Source organism: Manacus candei, unplaced genomic scaffold (genome assembly GCF_025592945.1).
Source record: "Manacus candei isolate 608988 ecotype Guabito, Panama unplaced genomic scaffold, ASM2559294v1 h1tg000023l, whole genome shotgun sequence".
Taxonomy (NCBI): domain Eukaryota; kingdom Metazoa; phylum Chordata; class Aves; order Passeriformes; family Pipridae; genus Manacus; species Manacus candei.
Genome location: NW_026138071.1, coordinates 4,078,293 through 4,095,879, shown reverse-complemented (window position 1 = coordinate 4,095,879; position 17,587 = coordinate 4,078,293). Strand labels below are relative to the sequence as shown.

At 40.6% G+C, this 17,587-nt stretch overlaps 1 protein-coding gene across 5 annotated transcripts in view; it reads left to right on the top strand.

Annotated features, from left to right (window-relative positions):
- The window catches only part of EPB41L5 (erythrocyte membrane protein band 4.1 like 5), a 57,498-nt gene extending 40,722 nt beyond the window's left edge, over positions 1-16,776 (top strand). For 4 of the 5 annotated variants that reach the window (XM_051787017.1, XM_051787015.1, XM_051787013.1 and 1 more), the window contains exons 17-26: positions 770-936; positions 1,448-1,542; positions 6,675-6,803; positions 7,362-7,423; positions 8,059-8,169; positions 8,732-8,825; positions 9,770-9,847; positions 10,683-10,724; positions 11,120-11,250; positions 11,937-16,776. In XM_051787017.1, coding sequence (XP_051642977.1) covers positions 770-936; positions 1,448-1,542; positions 6,675-6,803; positions 7,362-7,423; positions 8,059-8,169; positions 8,732-8,825; positions 9,770-9,847; positions 10,683-10,724; positions 11,120-11,250; positions 11,937-11,994 — 967 coding nt within the window. In that variant the 3' untranslated portion in view covers positions 11,995-16,776. The remainder of the gene's footprint in view (positions 1-769; positions 937-1,447; positions 1,543-6,674; positions 6,804-7,361; positions 7,424-8,058; positions 8,170-8,731; positions 8,826-9,769; positions 9,848-10,682; positions 10,725-11,119; positions 11,251-11,936) is intronic. The other variant, XM_051787016.1, reaches the window with a different exon arrangement.
- Positions 16,777-17,587: the final 811 nt, after the last annotated feature.

Sequence of the window (17,587 nt, the reverse complement as noted above, 5' to 3'; positions counted from 1 at the left end):
ATGAGATTCCTGAATGCTTGCACAACATAAGCATCATAATATAATTTTTCTTTTTATAATTGTTTTTCTTTGTTCATTGTAAGTACAGCTCGTAGGGCAAAATAAAAAGGAGACGTTTCCATCAGAAGGCAAAGGAGGTGAAACAAGTGATCCTTACAGGGTACAGCATACATGCTATGGTTCACTTAAAATATTGTGACTGCTCAAGTTTCATTCACGTCTCTACCTAAGCTAACAAAACTGAAACTAGTTATAGGTATGCCTGACCGTAACAGCATCAATGCAGACCTGTGCAGTGCACCCTTCTGCCCTCTGTTCTGCTTGCGAGTGTTGGGTGAAGTGCTGCATGAACAACTTTTTTGATATCAACTTCCCTCCCTCTCACTTTTCTTTTTCTCATGTAAAAATCGTAAAGGGTACCTTGAGTTTGTTAGGAAAACTTCAAATGTTTGTTCCAAAAAGTGTATTTAATGGTTTAAAAACTTCCCTTCTTCACTTTTTCCACTGCTGTGTGATGATGCAGCAGGCAACACAGACCTGTTCTTTCATGAAGTCACTTACAGAGACATAAAATGTTCCCTTTGTCATGTTTTTTAAGCTCACTGAGAGCCAATGTCTGTTTAGTTACCTGAAATACTTTTTACAGAATGTATCTGGTTAGCAGAAGACAGCTTGAAAAAAGAGATTGCATGTGTCAAAGCTTTTTCTTGTTACAGGAAGAGTGGTAACATGATTCTGCCTATCTCTGCCCATCTTTCTGCCTTTGCAGCATCCCTCTTGTTGATTTGCTAGACAGCACAGAGCTGCCAGAAACTTGTGTTGATGATGCCATAGGCCGTCCGGTTGTTGGCTTGGCAACAGGAGATTCAGAAGAGGCTCTTAGTTGCCCTCATCCTGGCACGAAGGAAACTGCTGCTGAAAAAGCAGACTCTGATCGTAAGCAAATTTACAGATTTTTTCATATTATGGTGTGTGGGGTCAAAGTTAAATAGTTAGGTTGCTATGAGAGTGTTTCCTTACAAAAATGCAGAACTGTTTTAGAAGCTCCCTTAGGTTATATGCATAAGGACAGTTTTACCCACCACTGGGACAACAAAGCTTATTTACAAGGACAGAGGTACATAGGAGAAGTCAGATCTTTGTTGGATCTGACTTTAGCCACAAATACAGTGAAGTGCAGCCATAAAAGCAATTAAGTCTGTGTGCTTGCTCATTCCCTGTTGGGTAGATGAACTCACAGGAGTGCAGAGCACTGTGATTAGGTACACACACTCTGTAGGATTGAAACTTGCACTGAAGCCTGAGCAAGTAGGCAGATTCTCCCATCCCTGTGCTTTTTTGCACAACTTCAAACCCATGTAATTAGTATTCAGGAAGAATGCAAGTTACAAGGCAAATAACTCCACAATAACATCAGGAAGATGATTTTTTTTTCTATCTTTTTCAGCATTTGAAGACACATTCCTAAAACTGAAACAGCTGGAGACAGAGCGCAGCAGCCCTGTGCCAACTGAGCGTCCCAACGTAAACATAAACATACAGGTACTTGGGCTTCATTCCCCCTGGCACAGTCACTGAGTTTTGTTCAGATGATTCTGAAAAGTCTTCCACTTACCTTGGTCTGTTTGCAGAATTTTTAAGAATATGAGTGAGTAATACTGGGGGGTAGTAAAGGAAATGCAGCTGCTTTATTATATATAAACCTATGTGTGACAGGGCAGTGAGATAAAGATAGGGGCAGAGGTGCTTGTATGCAGACTGCAGCCTGGTGAAATTTTCTGAAATCAATGGGAGAAAAAGGCATAAATGCTTGAAATGTTTCTCAGTTGTCTTTATGTGTAGGTTACTACGTGTATGGTGTTGTGTAGTCTACCCTCTTTTTGGAAGGGGTGTGCTGCTTTCCTGGCATTTTTCTGTTGCCCTAGGTAACCCTCCCAGAAGGTTTTTTTGAGATGTTGGTTTGAGTCAAGTTTGCTGATGATCCATCCCTCCTGTTAAGTAACCAGTTTGTACCTGCTCTCTGAAGTAGGTCTTAGTGCTCTCTGTGTTTACATAGAGAAGAGTGATGTGGTTTGATTAAATGCTCTCAGATCCTTCTGAGCAAGTCAGGCTGCACTTTCACAGGCAGCTGAGCCAAAGTACAAGCTTCAGTGCCCTGAACAAGGTGAAGGCACTTCTCTCCCTCCCTCCCTCCCTCCCTTCCTCCCTCCTCTTTGTTCTTTCTTCCCCAGGCTCCCTCTCTGGGGAGGAAAACATGCAGGAATCACTGCATGTTTCAGTAAGCAAATGTAGCCTACGAAATGGCAAACAATATTTTTTTAGCTGCCTTTGTTTTGAAGTTTTTGTTAAGGTGTTAGATTTCATTAGGTTTTTGATTTGTTTTTTTAAGTTGGTAAATAGTGAGTAAAATAGGTTCATAGAAGGGGTCAAAGGAATGCCAGAGCCATAGTGAAAATAAGTAGTGTTGCTAGAAGGGATGGAGAGGACAGGATCCTCCTTTACAACAACAGTGAACTTTGACAGATTTACTGGTTAGCAGACAAGTGCACCCATACAGGATATTCTTCTGGTTTTTTTAATGAGCTTTAAAAAATTATGGAAATTATATTTCCTTGACTCTGCTTTCCCTGATGTTAAAGCTTTAGATGCTTTATCGCGTTTTGGGCAAGCAGAGAGAGTAAAACACCTGGCACTGTTATCTCTCTTTGGGCTATCCTCCCTTCCAGGGAAGCCTGAGGATTTATCTAACTTTCAGTGAAGCAGCAATGATTTTTCTTGCTCCCTCAAGAGTAAAAGGAACCAGGTGCCAAGAGAGATGTTTAGCAGTATGTGTTTGAGCTAAGCCCATTCCTAAGCACTTGTTCTCCACCTCGGTGTGAGAGAAGGCTGCTGTGGGTGGTGCTGCAGGCTCTTTGGCTCATGTCCCCTTTAAGGACTGCTGTCAGGGATGCCTTGTGCACCTCTCTGCTTGGTGAGTGCATTACAAAGATTACCAGGTCTGTAAGAAGATTAGTCAGTAGCCTGTAGGTCCTGTTATGCTGAAACACCACTTCTGCATAAACTAAAGCAAATGAACACAGCTTATTTAGGAATATTTTGGCCCACTGACCTCTGCTTTAGTTCAGAGAGAGAGGGAAAAAAATGGTTAATTGGAGAGAACAGAGCAAAAATGTCTCAATGGTTTTTAAATTGTGGCTGATATATAATAAGCAAGCTAAGATGCCTGTAATGAGCTAATCTAACAAACAGCTGCCAATTCAGTATAGTCACAGTTATCCAGCTGCTGTCATATGAGGTGCTGAGTAACTTTAGAGGTTACAGATACTGGGGTGGTAGTAACCTGATTAGAGAGTGAGAACATTTGCATAACAGGGAATTACATGAGGTATGGATCAGCAGTATGCCAGTGTGGTTCTTTCATTGGGTAAAAGAGACTTCAGCTTTCAAGAAGGAAGTACAAATTGTATTAAGAAAATATAAGAGTAGATCATCAGTGTTTTTTCTAGGGCAGAGGAGATTGAATAAAATTTTTCAGACTATGATTTAGCTGACCAAGAGGTCATTTGAGAGTGGTTGTTTAAAAAAGATAGACACAAATTAGATACTCTCTGCATACTTTAAATTCTCTGTGTTTCAAATTGCAAAGACATGTAGGTTACAGTAGCACCAAATGAGCACACCCTTCAGAGAAGAAGGTTAATGGTTTGGAAATGAGTCCTCAAAAGAGTGACCTAAGAATAACAATTAAAAACACTTTGCTTCCTGACTTTGAAGGCTGCTTTAGGAAAAACTATAGATTTCCACTTATGATGTTTGTTACAAATTGTACCTATTGACTCTTCCCCTGTACTTACTTTTATTCTTAATCTGTTAGTAAAAGAGGTGTTTGTGCTATCCTCTTCAGACTGAACTGCATGGGACTGCAGTATAGCCACTAAAGCCTTGCAATAAACTTCGATCCTGGAGCTTGCTGTTACTTCAGAGGAATGCAGTGTTCTCTCTGAAAGTGTGTGGTTACAAATTTCAGCATATTTCGTCTCCCTCGAAGTTTACCAGTGCATAAGATACTGACTTACGTAAAAACAGTTACAGAACGTAAGAGGTTTGGTAAAATGCATTGGGGGAAAGCATTATCTTTCTGCTTATGAAGGCAGAGCTGTATCCTGAACTTCATGACACTCATATGCCAATGAAGTACTCATTTAAACCTTGTAAATGAAAAATCTTTAACTGTCTTCTATCACAGGTCAGAGGTAGCCTGATAGTCATCTTTATGTAATTCTGTATTTGTAGTCATTCAATCTTGATTGATTCCTTTGATAGGGAAATATTTATCTAGCTATCCCTATTCTTCTAGGGAGAAAGAGAAATCTTTCCAGAATGAGAACTGGGAAGGGGGGAATGAATAGCTTCATTCTTCACTGCTGCTCACTGCCAAAATCTGTTGGGATGGAAGAATGCGACTTTGTCCTTTCCCAGCTTTCACCAGTGCAGTGACCAGATCTGACAAAAGAGAGCAAATAGTTTTAAGTACACCAATGCACTGCTTTCATCAGCTTCTGAAGTGAAATGAACAATAAAACGTTCACCCTGTTTGCCCGTGTTTGAAGTCTGCTCCAGGGTCAGAAATGCAAGAACACGAGTGTTTGCTTTTTCTGAATTTGTTGTGATCTGTAAATACATGGAAGTTGCTCCAAAACATGCCTGTATTAGACTTCATCTTCCTGCATAAAGTGATTTTCAGTGGCACTAGGAACACTGCTCAAAAGCAGAAAGTATTGGGATCGCATGCCTTGCTGCTGCCTTTAATTTTTCCTTACCTTTTTACATCACTGCCTAGCTCCCTATTTTGATTTGGAGAATGTAATTTGTCTAGTCCATGGAAACAACAAACATTTGTAACAAACTAGAATAATGACAAACCCCAACAGCTTTCTTGTTTTGTGTGAATACCTGAAGTGTCTTGTCATTTAGACATCTTGAGGCTTTATCAGTTGATGAATGCTTTTCCCTGTAGCTACATGCTTTTTCAGGCACAAAATAGAAAGGCTTGAGAAAAATGGATCATTAATATTGATGCAAATATTTCTGTAGTGGTATGAAAGTTATACTCAATTACATTAAAATATTTTGTAATAGTACTAAACTTTTCAAAAGTAGAGAATCTAATTGTTAATAGACTGGAGTGACCTAATGAAATTGGTTATTCAGGTGGAGAAAGCTGAGAGGAAGTTAAATGACAAAATGGTGCTTTAGGCACTCAATTAAAATGATGAGATTTACTGTATTAGTGGAATAATGCACTTGAAATTCTGTGCAGGAACTGTTACTTACAGTGAGGTCCCATGTAGGGATTTAAGCATTATCACAGTTGGTTACTGTGACTGTACAAATAATAATTTGGTTGTAGTTATTCCAGACTTTTGGCAATTCCAGCAGCTTCTCTAAAATAAAAACACTTAAATGTTTAATAATTGTTAATCTTCATAAATTATGTGAATGCATCTCTTAATATCTTCCAGCAGTAATCATCAGCAGTGGGTTGTTGGTCCTCATACCTTTTTATGTTGACAGTGACCCTTGAATACTTTGTGAAGTTCATTGCTGACTGGGGTCAAAATTTTAAAACGAATTCTCCTTTAGATAGTCTCATAAGATCCTATTTGGATATTCTGAAATGTGATTTAGAGGGAGACAAGAGAAGGAAATGCTTTTCCCCTCTCTAGAGACCAAATACCTACAAGTTCTCACCAGTGTTTCCATTGAATGAAAGAAGCTGAAAGTAGATGGAGAGCTGTGGGAGGACAGGTATTCATCTCAAATTTTTAACTTCTCTCCCCTGCTCTGTCTCTATGCAATGGGCTTCATTCCTTCTGGACACACTGCAGTTGGTGCAAGTAGGAGTGCAGCAGGATTGTCCCTGCTCCAGGGAGTGCTGCAGAAATGCAGAAATGCAGCACTTACCTCCAGGGAAGAGCCTGCCTAGACAGTGGCATATGGTGAGGAAAGCAGGACTCTGTCTCCCCCTGCTGAGTCATACCCTGAGAAGGAAGGTCACAAGGTTTAGTTTTCACTCAGTTAATTAACTTCTGCCACTAATCAAATAGCAATTAGTAGATTGAATGCTTAATTAACATTTTATAATTAAGAAATACGATTCGCATAATGAAATATACTGTAGTGAAAGGTATCTCATTTTTATTTGTCTTCATTATGTCTGTGGCTGCCATTTTGCTCTGATATAATCAGTGGCTGGAGAGGTAGCTAATAGCACATTAATTAAACTGTTGTTCTAATTTATAAGTTGATTTTAAAGTAAAAATTTCCCCAATTTGCGTTCCAGAGTAAATTATCAACTTTTACTTAGGCTATAGTGATATGATATATAATGGCTGCTATGTTGATCTCCTATCAGTAAACTAGGCTGTGGTTTTAGGATGCACTTCATTTCTCGCACTCTGTATTTTTAGCACAGCAATTTCATCTCCACATTTAAGCATTGTGCCTTTTTTACTTTGTGTTGCTGTGACTTTACAACTGAGTTCCAAAATAAAGGAAAACATTTGCCTCCTTTTCAGTATAAATCTGCTGACTTTCCTTTCACTCAGAGCCCTATTGTTATTTAGAGATTTTCATATGGGAACTGCTTCTAATAAAGATCTTTTCCTGTCTAGGATGAAGTGGTGAAGTTGACAGATAAATGTCTTAACAATGCAATCGAGAGCCCAATTGTAGCAGCAAAGTGGCTTCCAGCAGATCTCAAAAGCAATATCCTGAAGGCCCAGGCAGAAGCAGGTCACAAGGTAAATGCTCAACTGAGTAGGACTGTGACGCTCTCAAATGTTTTATTTCTCTTCAATTGCCTGATGTTGGAGAAGGTGCCTTGCAGATAAGGGTGTTCCAAGAGCCTTGTCCAAGGTAGAGTCAGAGAGCTTTTCAGCCTTTCTTCACAGTGATAGTTGCCCAAGGAGGAATATCCATCTTTGATGATACTCAACAAGTAACTGGACAAGACCTTCAGCAAGCCCTGGTTTGAGTGGTCACTGAGCCAGATAACCTCCAAGGGTTGTCTTCTAACCAAGCAGTTATTCCATGATTCTGTGACTAAGACTGTGCTTCTTGCATGTTGTAGTAAATTCTTTAGCAAATAATGGTATTTTATTTGGTTATCTTGGTGAATTATTTTTATGTCTGCTCTGAAGTTTTCACACAGAACTGATGTTTTAAGTCCCTGAGGTGTAGATGAACAGGATGTTTTTGTTCTGGGACAGAGACACTCAGCTCTACTGTGAATCCCAGAACAGATACAAGATGGAAACAGGTATCAGAAATATATGTCTGTGTTCATTTCTTCCTCTTAGGTTATAAAAGATGACAGCATGACAGGTGTCAAGAATTCTAATATTCAGGATGCTGCTGCCAGGTACTGAACAGATTTGGAAGAAACAGGTGATGTAGCTACCCAAGTACAGTGCTGAGAACCTGCAGTTCAGTGGACTCTATCAGTGGCTCAGTGATAGCTGCATTTTACCTTTGCATAGTGTAGCTTAACTACTGAGTGTGAAATGCTTTCAAAATGAAAACCAAGACTGTAGTTTTATTATTTACAAGGTAATGCAGATGCTTTTTATTCTCCCATGCTTTAATTTGATGAACATGGTTGCAACAGCAACTTCAATCACTGTAGTTATTTCTGATATGTGAATAGCTTCAGTGTGGGGAGAGGGGGTGGGTCTGCTTACAGCAGCTGTTTTCTAGTGGAGAAGAAGATTGTGTACAAACCTCTGACACTGACAGTTGTTTTCCTGAGAATTATTAAATCTCAAATGATTGCTGGGTCTGGTGGAATTGCAGGCATTGAAAAAATTCTAAGGGTTACAACATCTGATTTCTTGACCATTTGTGAAGATGTACATCTCAGACCTCACATGGTCATACTGAACAAAACGTACGTGAAGCAATCCCCAAACTATGCTGTAACAAGTGATTCATGAAGAGCTTTCCATGGAAGGTTATACCTGTTTTTTGGTTTGTTTGTTTTTTGTTGGTTTGTGCCAGGAACATTCTCCTGTCAGGCAAATCACAGCATAGCCCCCCAGCAACCAGTCCAGTATTTCAAGACCCGAGAGAGCTGCTGAAAGCAATCCCTGCTTCAAACACCTTTGTTCCGTAAGTGATTCTGGAGAAACATGTTTTTGGGGTAAGGGGACCCTGTGGAGATTATCATAAACAGGTCTGAAAAGATGAGGAACAGTTGCTGAGCATTCAGGCTACATCTAACTAAGCAGGTTTACCAATGCATCCTTAATTCCTGTTGCAGCAGTTAATCAGTGTAGACCAGGCCTTGGGGTGAGTATCCTAGCAAGCAGTAGGAGAATCTCTTTCATCTTCTGAAAGGACTGAGATGCCTGACATCCTGGTGCCCCTGGCTCTAAAGAGGAAGATAAGAGGATGACAGGAAAGGCTTCAGGCGAATTAGACATGAGGACTGAAGAAACTCCTCTGAGATAGAAGACATCGATACTGTTGGGTCTATACACCAGTTGTAGCTGAAACTATGACAGAGAGCAGTAATCTGTGGAGGTAGTTGGAAGGCATTTACGTTAACATACAGATATCAATCTTTTGTCTGCCTCAGTGGAGTTGGTGTTAAGTTTCTGGGCTATCTGGGAAGCAGCACTATTTTGTACTAACCAGGCAGGGTGCTAATGAGAATGTTTTCTCCTTTCAGTAATGCATTGAATGAGGACAATGCTGCCTCTAACCACGAGGACCTGCTAATTCCAGCTAATCTGGCTCCGGCTGAGGAGGCTGCTGTTTCAAAGGTATCACCACCTGCCAGCCTGGAAGGTTTCTGTGTCACATTCTGAGCTACTGATGCCTCCAGGCAAGCCCAGCAGACCTTGCCGCATGCCTCTCATAACTCAGTGAATACCAGGCGCCAGTGAATGCCAGAGAGTGCTTTCTGGAGCAGGCAGGGACACTGCATAGATCTCTCCAAAGGCCATTTCTGCATGTTCTTTCAGGTTCTTGGCCTGACACTGTTTTTTTTTCCAAACTGATTGATTTTCTCACAATGGTGGGAAGCCTCTTACATGCCAATGATTTGATGCTCCAGGAAAGAGACTGTAGGGATGAAATTCTGACATAGGCAGTTCCTATCAAAATAACCACAGAGGGAAAAGTTTAAATTGAAATGTTTAATTGTTATATTCTGGTTCCCTTAAGGATAAGCTAATTTTTAACTGGACTCCATGAAACACACAAAGTAATTCAGGGGTCAGCTTTCCTTTGTCCCTCTCCAAAAGAGAAGTAGAGTCCAACAGTGGACTCTGCTATTACTTCAGCAGACTGATGGGTTGTTCTGGACGACTAAAGCACCATGACCTGTAGCTGTTTTGCCTCTAAACCAGTATTATGTAGTTGATCCCACTAAAGAATTACCAATTTCATCTTTTGAGTTCAAACGCTCAGCTCACAGACCTTGCTGACCTTGTGGAATGGCACAGTACCCCACCTTTGGATAGGAGGATGGGACAGTGCACTGCTTGCTGACAAAGGCAATGATGTTGTTTCTAGTACGTTGGTGAGAATAACTGAAATTAAAGGCTATTAAAAAAGCTCACATGGAAAGATTTGAGAAAACAGGCCTGAAAAACAGTGGTGTTCATTAAAGACACTGGTCTATAACTTGAGAAGCCACTAGAGTATTCAGCAGACCTATGTGGTTACTACTGGGAATTCAATTCAAAACTGATTTATTCCATAGAGCACTCCAGATGACCAGGACGTTTCCTTAACATCACTGACAGAGAATCTAATTGACTTTACAGAAGCCACACCTCGGGTAAATGTATTTCAAAACCAAACTTCTTCCTTCACACATATAGTGGTTTTTACTCATGAACTCTCCTCTGGCTTTAGTTTCTGTCTGCCAGGCTTGGATCTGCTGCAGTGGAATGAAGTGTTGGACATGGATCACTGCATATGTGCCCCCTGCCACTTGTAGGGTGGCTGATACAGGGGTTTAGACCTTATAGCTTTGTAAGAGAAGTGAAGGAACCTGAAGAGTGAACTTGTATCTGTGCCACAGGAACCTCTAATCTTATTTTAGTACACCTGCAAGTGTCAGACTGCTTCTCAGGCTTTTGGGTATACATAACACTTCAGAAATTATATGTAAATGTGTATATACACATATATATGTATACATATATACACATATGCATATGAAATAAATACTCAAAAATTAAGCTTTTAATACAAGTCAACCCTTTTATGTAGATAAAAAAAATCTCTTACAATCTGCGCTGGCAAAATGGAGTTATATTGCATGCACCAAAAAAGAAGGGGGGAAGAAGAACCTTTAAAGTGTTCACAGAAGTATGCTCTTAGTTAATGTTGTCCACAAAGCACTGAAAAAGTAATGGGTTCCATGACCCTGGGGAAGGGAGGGCTGAGCTGACGCTGCTCCCAGTGTGTCTGTGAGTGAGCGGGATTGGCTGAGCGGGATTGGCTGAGCCACACGTGCAGCTCATCACTATTGTGGTGCAAAGACTAACAAGAGGCAAATATCTGAGATTGTTTTAGGGAGAAGTGTTGTTTAGGGAGGCAGTATTATTTTGAGAATGTTCTCTGCTACTTCCAACCTTTTCATTGAGCTTTTGTTTGCTTTTTTGTAGGTGTCTTCCCAGCCCATCGTAACACCGAGGTGGTTAGTGCCAGTGAGTTGCTTGACCATTCCTTAGCAATCAAATAAAAAAGAAAGCTTTTGTCTTCATTAAGAAACAGGAGTTCAAGTAAAACAGTAAAATACAATAATTTGTAATAATATGAAAGCCTATAAAATAATGTACCAGACCAAAAATAAAGCAAACTAATTGGGCTGGAGTAAATCAGACAACATACATGCCCTGTTAATAGTAAAACTTCATTTTTGCTGTATTGCACTGCAGGTAAATACCGTAAAATTTCTTACGAATTTGCATTTAGTGAAACCCAAACTGGAGGTTGATGAATCTTATTTTTTCCAGTTATAAATAAATCATATTGAAAAATTCGCTTGTCTTGTCCTGGCAGGTGCTTATTTCAGTTTTTTGTTTCATTCTCCCCCATTCAGACGGGACTGATTTCCAATGGACCTTTGGGAAATGATTTTGCCTTATCCATGAAGGCAGCGAAAGGCAGCACAGAGACTCTGCTGTCAGCTGGATTGACACCATCCCAGCAGACAGCCGAAGTCCTTGCGAGGTAAGATCTCCTCAGCGCTCACTTCAGAAATATGTATGGAGTGGGAAGGAAAACTGTGCCCCTGCTGCTTCCACTGGTCATTTAGACACAGTGCCTTGTTTTGCTGCGCTTATAAACTGTAGTTTGTGTCTCACTTTATAGCATTTGAAATATTACAAATGAATAGAACAGCTAATATGTGTATATTATCATTTCACTTCAGTTTCTTTCCTTATGTGCTAACATGTTCTAGTATTGGATTAAAATTATGGTACAGATAAATTTTCTGAGAAATCTCTTTACAGTGTTTCAGTACCTGTCAGAGGATTGGTGGGGGTAGAGAGGGATGTCTCCCACTTATTTCCAAGCTGTAAGGATGTCAGAAAACCAAATTGGTAGAAGCCTTCCCCCTTGCTGTTCCATTCTGCCACACTGATGAGGGAGAATGATGGCAGTGATGATCAGGCCTTTCAGCAAATGCTCTAAAAGAGTGGCAGTGATGCTACTGCTGCACTGTTTGAATGTGATTGTTTGCTCTTCTGTAATTGTCCATTAGAAAGGTTTGTCCATTGGTCTCATTAAATTAGGAGGTGAACAACCATTAATGCTCTTTGGAGCAATACTCACCTTTTTCTTTTTTAATGCGTCATGGCAGACCTTTTAGGAGGAATGTATTTACAGAGCCTCACTTTTTTTCCCTCTTTTAGCCCAGTTACTGAAGATGCTACAGTAAGAACAAAATGTTTACTCACCACTGAACTCTAGAAGAAGGAGTTTCTGAACTTCTCACCTTGTAAAAACTCAAATCTTCTAATACGTCTCCAAGGGATCCTTCCAAAAGACTTGCTTGGGATCAAACTCATGTTGAATGGGAGTCTAACAACCATCTGGTTTGCTAGGATCCAGGAAGAGACTCCTATGTTTATTGCAATCTAACTGGAATTTCAGTCTAAACCGGGATGTAAAACCACATACACGTTTGATCTTCTCCCTTGGGAGGAGCAAAATGTCCCACTGGACCTAGTTCTGAACTGAGGAACAGAAAACAGTTGTGTTCTGCTCATGCTGGGTTTATTGTTACTTAGCCTGTGGAAGGCTCTCACTGTGATGTGGGGTGTGGTGTGAGCTCGGTGACCGCTGTAGAGTGATTAATATCGCAGAGATTAAGAGAACTCATAGGGCCACCTCGTGGCCATGCTCTGTACAGGGACTCACAGTGGTGACTGTTTCATATGGCCAAGGACATGTTCTTCTGTGTGATTATTCCCTCTGTTCTTCCTTCATTTTAACAACACATACTCTCCTTTTTGGCCTTAAACACCTTAATAATCCTTGCACCCCTTGTTACAGTCCGTGGAAAGCATGAAAATCTAGTCCATCAGTGACCAGCTACATTGACTGGATTTGAGCTGCTGCTCATTGCAACCAGGAAAATGAAAATTGACCTGCCAAACAGCTTATAGCATTAGCAGACTACAGCAGAGGTCTCACATTTGGCACTGATTATTTAATTTCCTATATGACTCAAATACATCTGTTCTAGGCTAGAGATGTGTATGTTTTAAATGCCAAATCAGGGAATGTATAAGTACAGCTTGCTTCAGGAACTGCTTATTGATTAGTTTTGTTGTCTTGTAGGACTAGAAAGGAAAAGAATTTCTTTGTTTCTCTTCATACTATTTCTGAGTGTTTTTTCCAGATGCTGTGCTTCAGGAATACTTGCCAGGTATTTTTGCGGCATGAGGGTACAACTAGATCGGTTCTTAACGCCACCTTGAATCCTGTTTCAAGTGTCATCTAATAGTTTTATGTGGAACAAAGAATAGAAAGAATAGGGTGAAAACGGGAAAAAAAGATGAAAAATTCCCGTAAGCAGTTCACGTCTCGCTAGAAGGAAGGTAAGAGCACACACTCCACAGAGCTGGCAAAGGCCTTTTGGTGCTCAGGTGAAGTAGAGGGTACAGTTGAAAGAGGTCATTTGAGCCCTGGGCAGCAATATCCTCACATGGACATGGAGAGGTGAGCACGTGGACCCTGGGGATACAGCCTCTGAAAGAGGTCAATGCAGAGTCAGAGGGGAGGAGAAATAAAGATGATGATGAATTCCACATCTAACAGGGAAGCACAGATGAAACAACTGGGATCTTTCTTAGGAAGACGTTTGTACATACGACTGTGGTTGGAGGATGTTTTCTGCATAGTGCTGCTGTTTATAAATATTTATATGCAGGTGGTTCTTAGAAACAAACTTAAATGTGAAAGTTGATTCTGGAACCTGTATGCACAACTTCATTTCTGCCCACTGGCTGCGGGCATGTGTCTCAACATAAACAAAGATTTGGACCAAACCACTATGGATTGTGCAAGTAAGCTGGTGCCCAGTGAGGCTGCTTTGTTCAGACCAAGGCATTCTTGCTGCTGTTGCTCTTGTGCTCTTCTTTGCAAGATGCTGAGAGTGTTAAGGGAGAAGCCACCTGGATTTTGTGTGGCCCTCTGCCACTCCTCAAAACCCCCGAGGCCTTAATAGAACAAGTGTAGGAACCAGAGAAAGCGCTTAGGACTGACATACCAGAGTGACTCTCTGCAGACAATGATTTGTAGCCATTGCCTCAAGAATCAGAAGTCAGAATGGGTGGCAGGTGCTGCAGGTTCCCCTCCAGTCAGCACCTGAAGCACTGCATGGGCAGGTCCCCGCTCTGCCAGAGGGGAGCCCCTGTTCTGGACCAGGCAGGTGCAGGGTTCCTGCTCACCAGCCCTTCAGTTCTGTCATTGCTACTTCCAGTTTATATTGGCTTTTCTTACACTTTTAAGTCTGAGCCTTACTGCTTATTAAAATGTAGAAGATTCACGATTCAAATATCAAATGTCATAGTCTGGATTAATAATGCAGTTGCCAGCAAAGTTCCTGCAGGAAAAGGGAAGCTATGGCTGCAACAGTCTGCTTCCTGCACAAAGCCAGGACTGTGTGGGGAAACTTGGCACTAGCTGTTGATCTGTTTGCTCAGCAGCTGAGCTGGCATTCACCAGCTACATGTGTTGGGTTTGTAAATAGACAGAATGAAGTAGCATTTTCTTAGGCATGTTTGATATTTGACTCTTCCCATTGGGTTCAGGAGCTCTGTGAACTGTCAGCTTGAATTCCTCCCAAAAGTGGAATAACAGAAGTTTACAGTTTTACAGCACTGCGTGTTGAATACCAGCCTTGGATTCCTCCCAGGCAATCACATACAGCAAATAACAAGTAAATAACGTGTGGTGAGTGTGTCCCCCTAAAATCTAAATGGTACCAAGTAGCCAACTGTTATTTCAGCATGGTTGGGATAGTGGTGATTGGAGGGGAATGTTGTAATTACACATATTCATTCACACACAAATTTCAAAGGGTGAGGCTTTCCTCAATTTTCAGAGGACTCATATTTGAAAATTTTTACTTAGAAATTCAAAAATTGTAACTGTTAATTTGGGAACCTGCAATTTCTAATAGATTTGCAACTAACTCTTTTCAGTGATATCTGATTATACTCAGAGCAAATATTCGCTCCATTTAAGTCAATGTAGCTTACTTAGCTAACCCAAATCATTGCTTCTATAGGAAGCCTGGCAAGACCAAGGTCACAGGTTTGTGATCTGAACATCCTGCAGTTTGGCATCACTGTTATGCTTTGAAACTAGAGGTATTGTGTTGTATCATGACTAGCTAGCAGGTAATACAGCATTGCTCAGCACCTGCATTTTATCAGACACAAATAGGGATAATTGTTCCTATAGTTAGTGCTATAAAATATTAATTAATGCTTTTATACTACTGAGAAAAAAGGATTTTCTTACCATTGCTATACTATTGATTGATTGGCTATAGGGTCCAAGCATTCTCTTAAAGTTTATTTTTTGGTATTTATTTAAAGAGATTTATAAATAAAACTTTTGTGTGAATCTGGTATCAGGATGTTGGCAGGTCTGCCAACCACTTAAAAGCTCTAAGAGTTGACAGGAATGAATTAATGCATGTTAAATGATTGGATCTAAAAGTGATTTTACTCCAGTCACACTCTATAAGTGATTGGAGTGAAAGGTTTTATAAAATCTTAACATTTATAGTAACAACACCCCAGCCCACATCTCAAACTAATTAATCTTGGGGAGATGCATTTCAGTCTCACCCATTTAGTCCATCAGTCTGTGTGTGTTTCCAGGCTTTTGAGTGTTAAAATGTGGGAGTTCAGGCCTTCTTACACTGGAAGTAAGGGAATATCTTCATTGATTCAGTGGTAAAGGCATTTAATATCAGGTATGTTATATGACATAAAATATCTACTTACCTGGTAATCAGTTATGGCTAATGAATTAGCTGGAATGTGTTTGGCTTAAATTCCACTCATACTTTGTCAAAGACAGACAGCTGTGTAAGAGCTATGTTTTGGGCAATTTTTTGGGCACGCAACTTTGGCAAGAAAATTTGCAGCCCTGTTAGAGGAGCTCAGATGAACAGTCCAACTATGTTTGGGTCTCTCTCTACAAACTGTTTCCAGTCCTTGCCTGCTCTGCCTTTGTCTGCACCCTGCTCATTCTCGTTTCATGAAGCAGAGAAGTACTGTTAGGAGGAGCATATCTTTCACAAGCAGCACTGGATGTATTTTTCACATTGTGAACATGTTCTGGTACACCCCAAATCTACTGGTGAAGTGTTAGCACCTCTGTTTCATGGCCAGCTAGCATTTAAAGCTCTATCTAGGCACATAGAGTGTTTATTAGTTTAAAAAGTTGTAGTGTGTGTATATATATATACATATATATATGTATATATATAGCTGTTGGACATGGTAACATCACTGCTTTGAAATGCAGCTGGACAATCATAACTTTTAAACCAAAAAATAGAAACAATCCATGCTAATGGCCTTTCAGTGATGCATGTGTTTGGTCTGGGTGTTGGCATTGCAGATGTGAGTTCAGGGCCCTCCCCACGGTGCCCTCACGGAGGCGGAGCCAGGGGGATCCCGCTGGGTGCTGCAGTGGCCCCAGTGCTCAGGGGGTTGATCCAGGTGGTCAGCACAGCCTGGTGAAAGCCAGTGAGGGGGGGGCACTGCCTCTGCAGCACTGCTGGACCCCTGCAGCAGGGAGCTGCAAGATTCTCCTACAAAACTCACCTCCTTTTGACTGCTTGGCTTGAGCACTCTGTTTCACGAACACACCTCCTCACCACCACCTATAACTGGACAAACTTATTTTTAAAGTATGTAAGAATGAATATTTTTTTAGCTAGATATTTTTTGTTAAAGCCACACTAACTACTGTATTTTTACCTTTTATATGTAAAGCTTGGCAATAGCTCTCAATGTATAATTTATTTGTTGGGTTTTTTATAAAACGAAGTGCACCCTCTTGCTTCTGTTTCACAACACTGGTGATGTATGAACTGTCTTAGGCACTGCACTGAGAACTGTATTGAAACTGTACATGGGAACAAGTAGATTTGTAGTCCACTGAACCCAGTCTTCAAATGTTTATACTGTAGTTTTGTCTTAAATATACCACATCAGTGCAAAAGTCTTGCAGAGTCATCTTTAAGCACCGCTGCATTATACTGTTATGGCAGTAAAAGGTGGGTCACCCGGGGCTGGGGACACAGGCTGTGCAGGGAGGGCCACTGGGCTGCTGCTGTAAACTTAATTTGTTGTCAGTTAAAGCATAACTTAAGGTGGCACCTAAACTTGCAGGTAGATGCTAAAGAATGAAATGCCTTTTTTCCAACAGAGCTGAGATTGGCCAGGAGGAGTGTCAGGTGTCCAGTGGTTTTGAAAACCAAAGTACCGAGGCGTGCACCCAGAGAGGAAGCTTGAGTTGCTGAGTGTGGTTCCACAGCATGCAGGCCAGTTAACTGAGCAAACCCACTTTTATCTCCAACAAGGGACTGGTTTGTGTTTGAAGTACAGTAGTGCTAATGACTGTTTAAAGGAAACTTTTTATTTCCAACCCCTGACTTTGGTGAAATGCTTAAGAAGGCAGCAAAGGACAACCAGACCATTTGATCATCTTCATTTCTCAACAATTAATAAAAGTATCAAAAGGAGGAGAAAAAAATTCCATCCAAATGACTAAGGTCATGGGAAGTAATTTCCCTCGTGGCACAATTTGTTGTGTAGGTCAAACTGCAATCCCACTGATACGTCGCTGAATGGTTCTTTAAATTCACTTAAAATAATGAAATGTTTAGGTTTTTTCTATTATTAATTGGAAAAAACCTCTTTGAATATCTACATTTTAGAAGAAAATCCTTCTGCCATTCATGCATTTTAATATTCAGAAACCAAATGTTAATTAAAGACAATGAGTTTGTTGAGGTGTTTAATGCTGATTG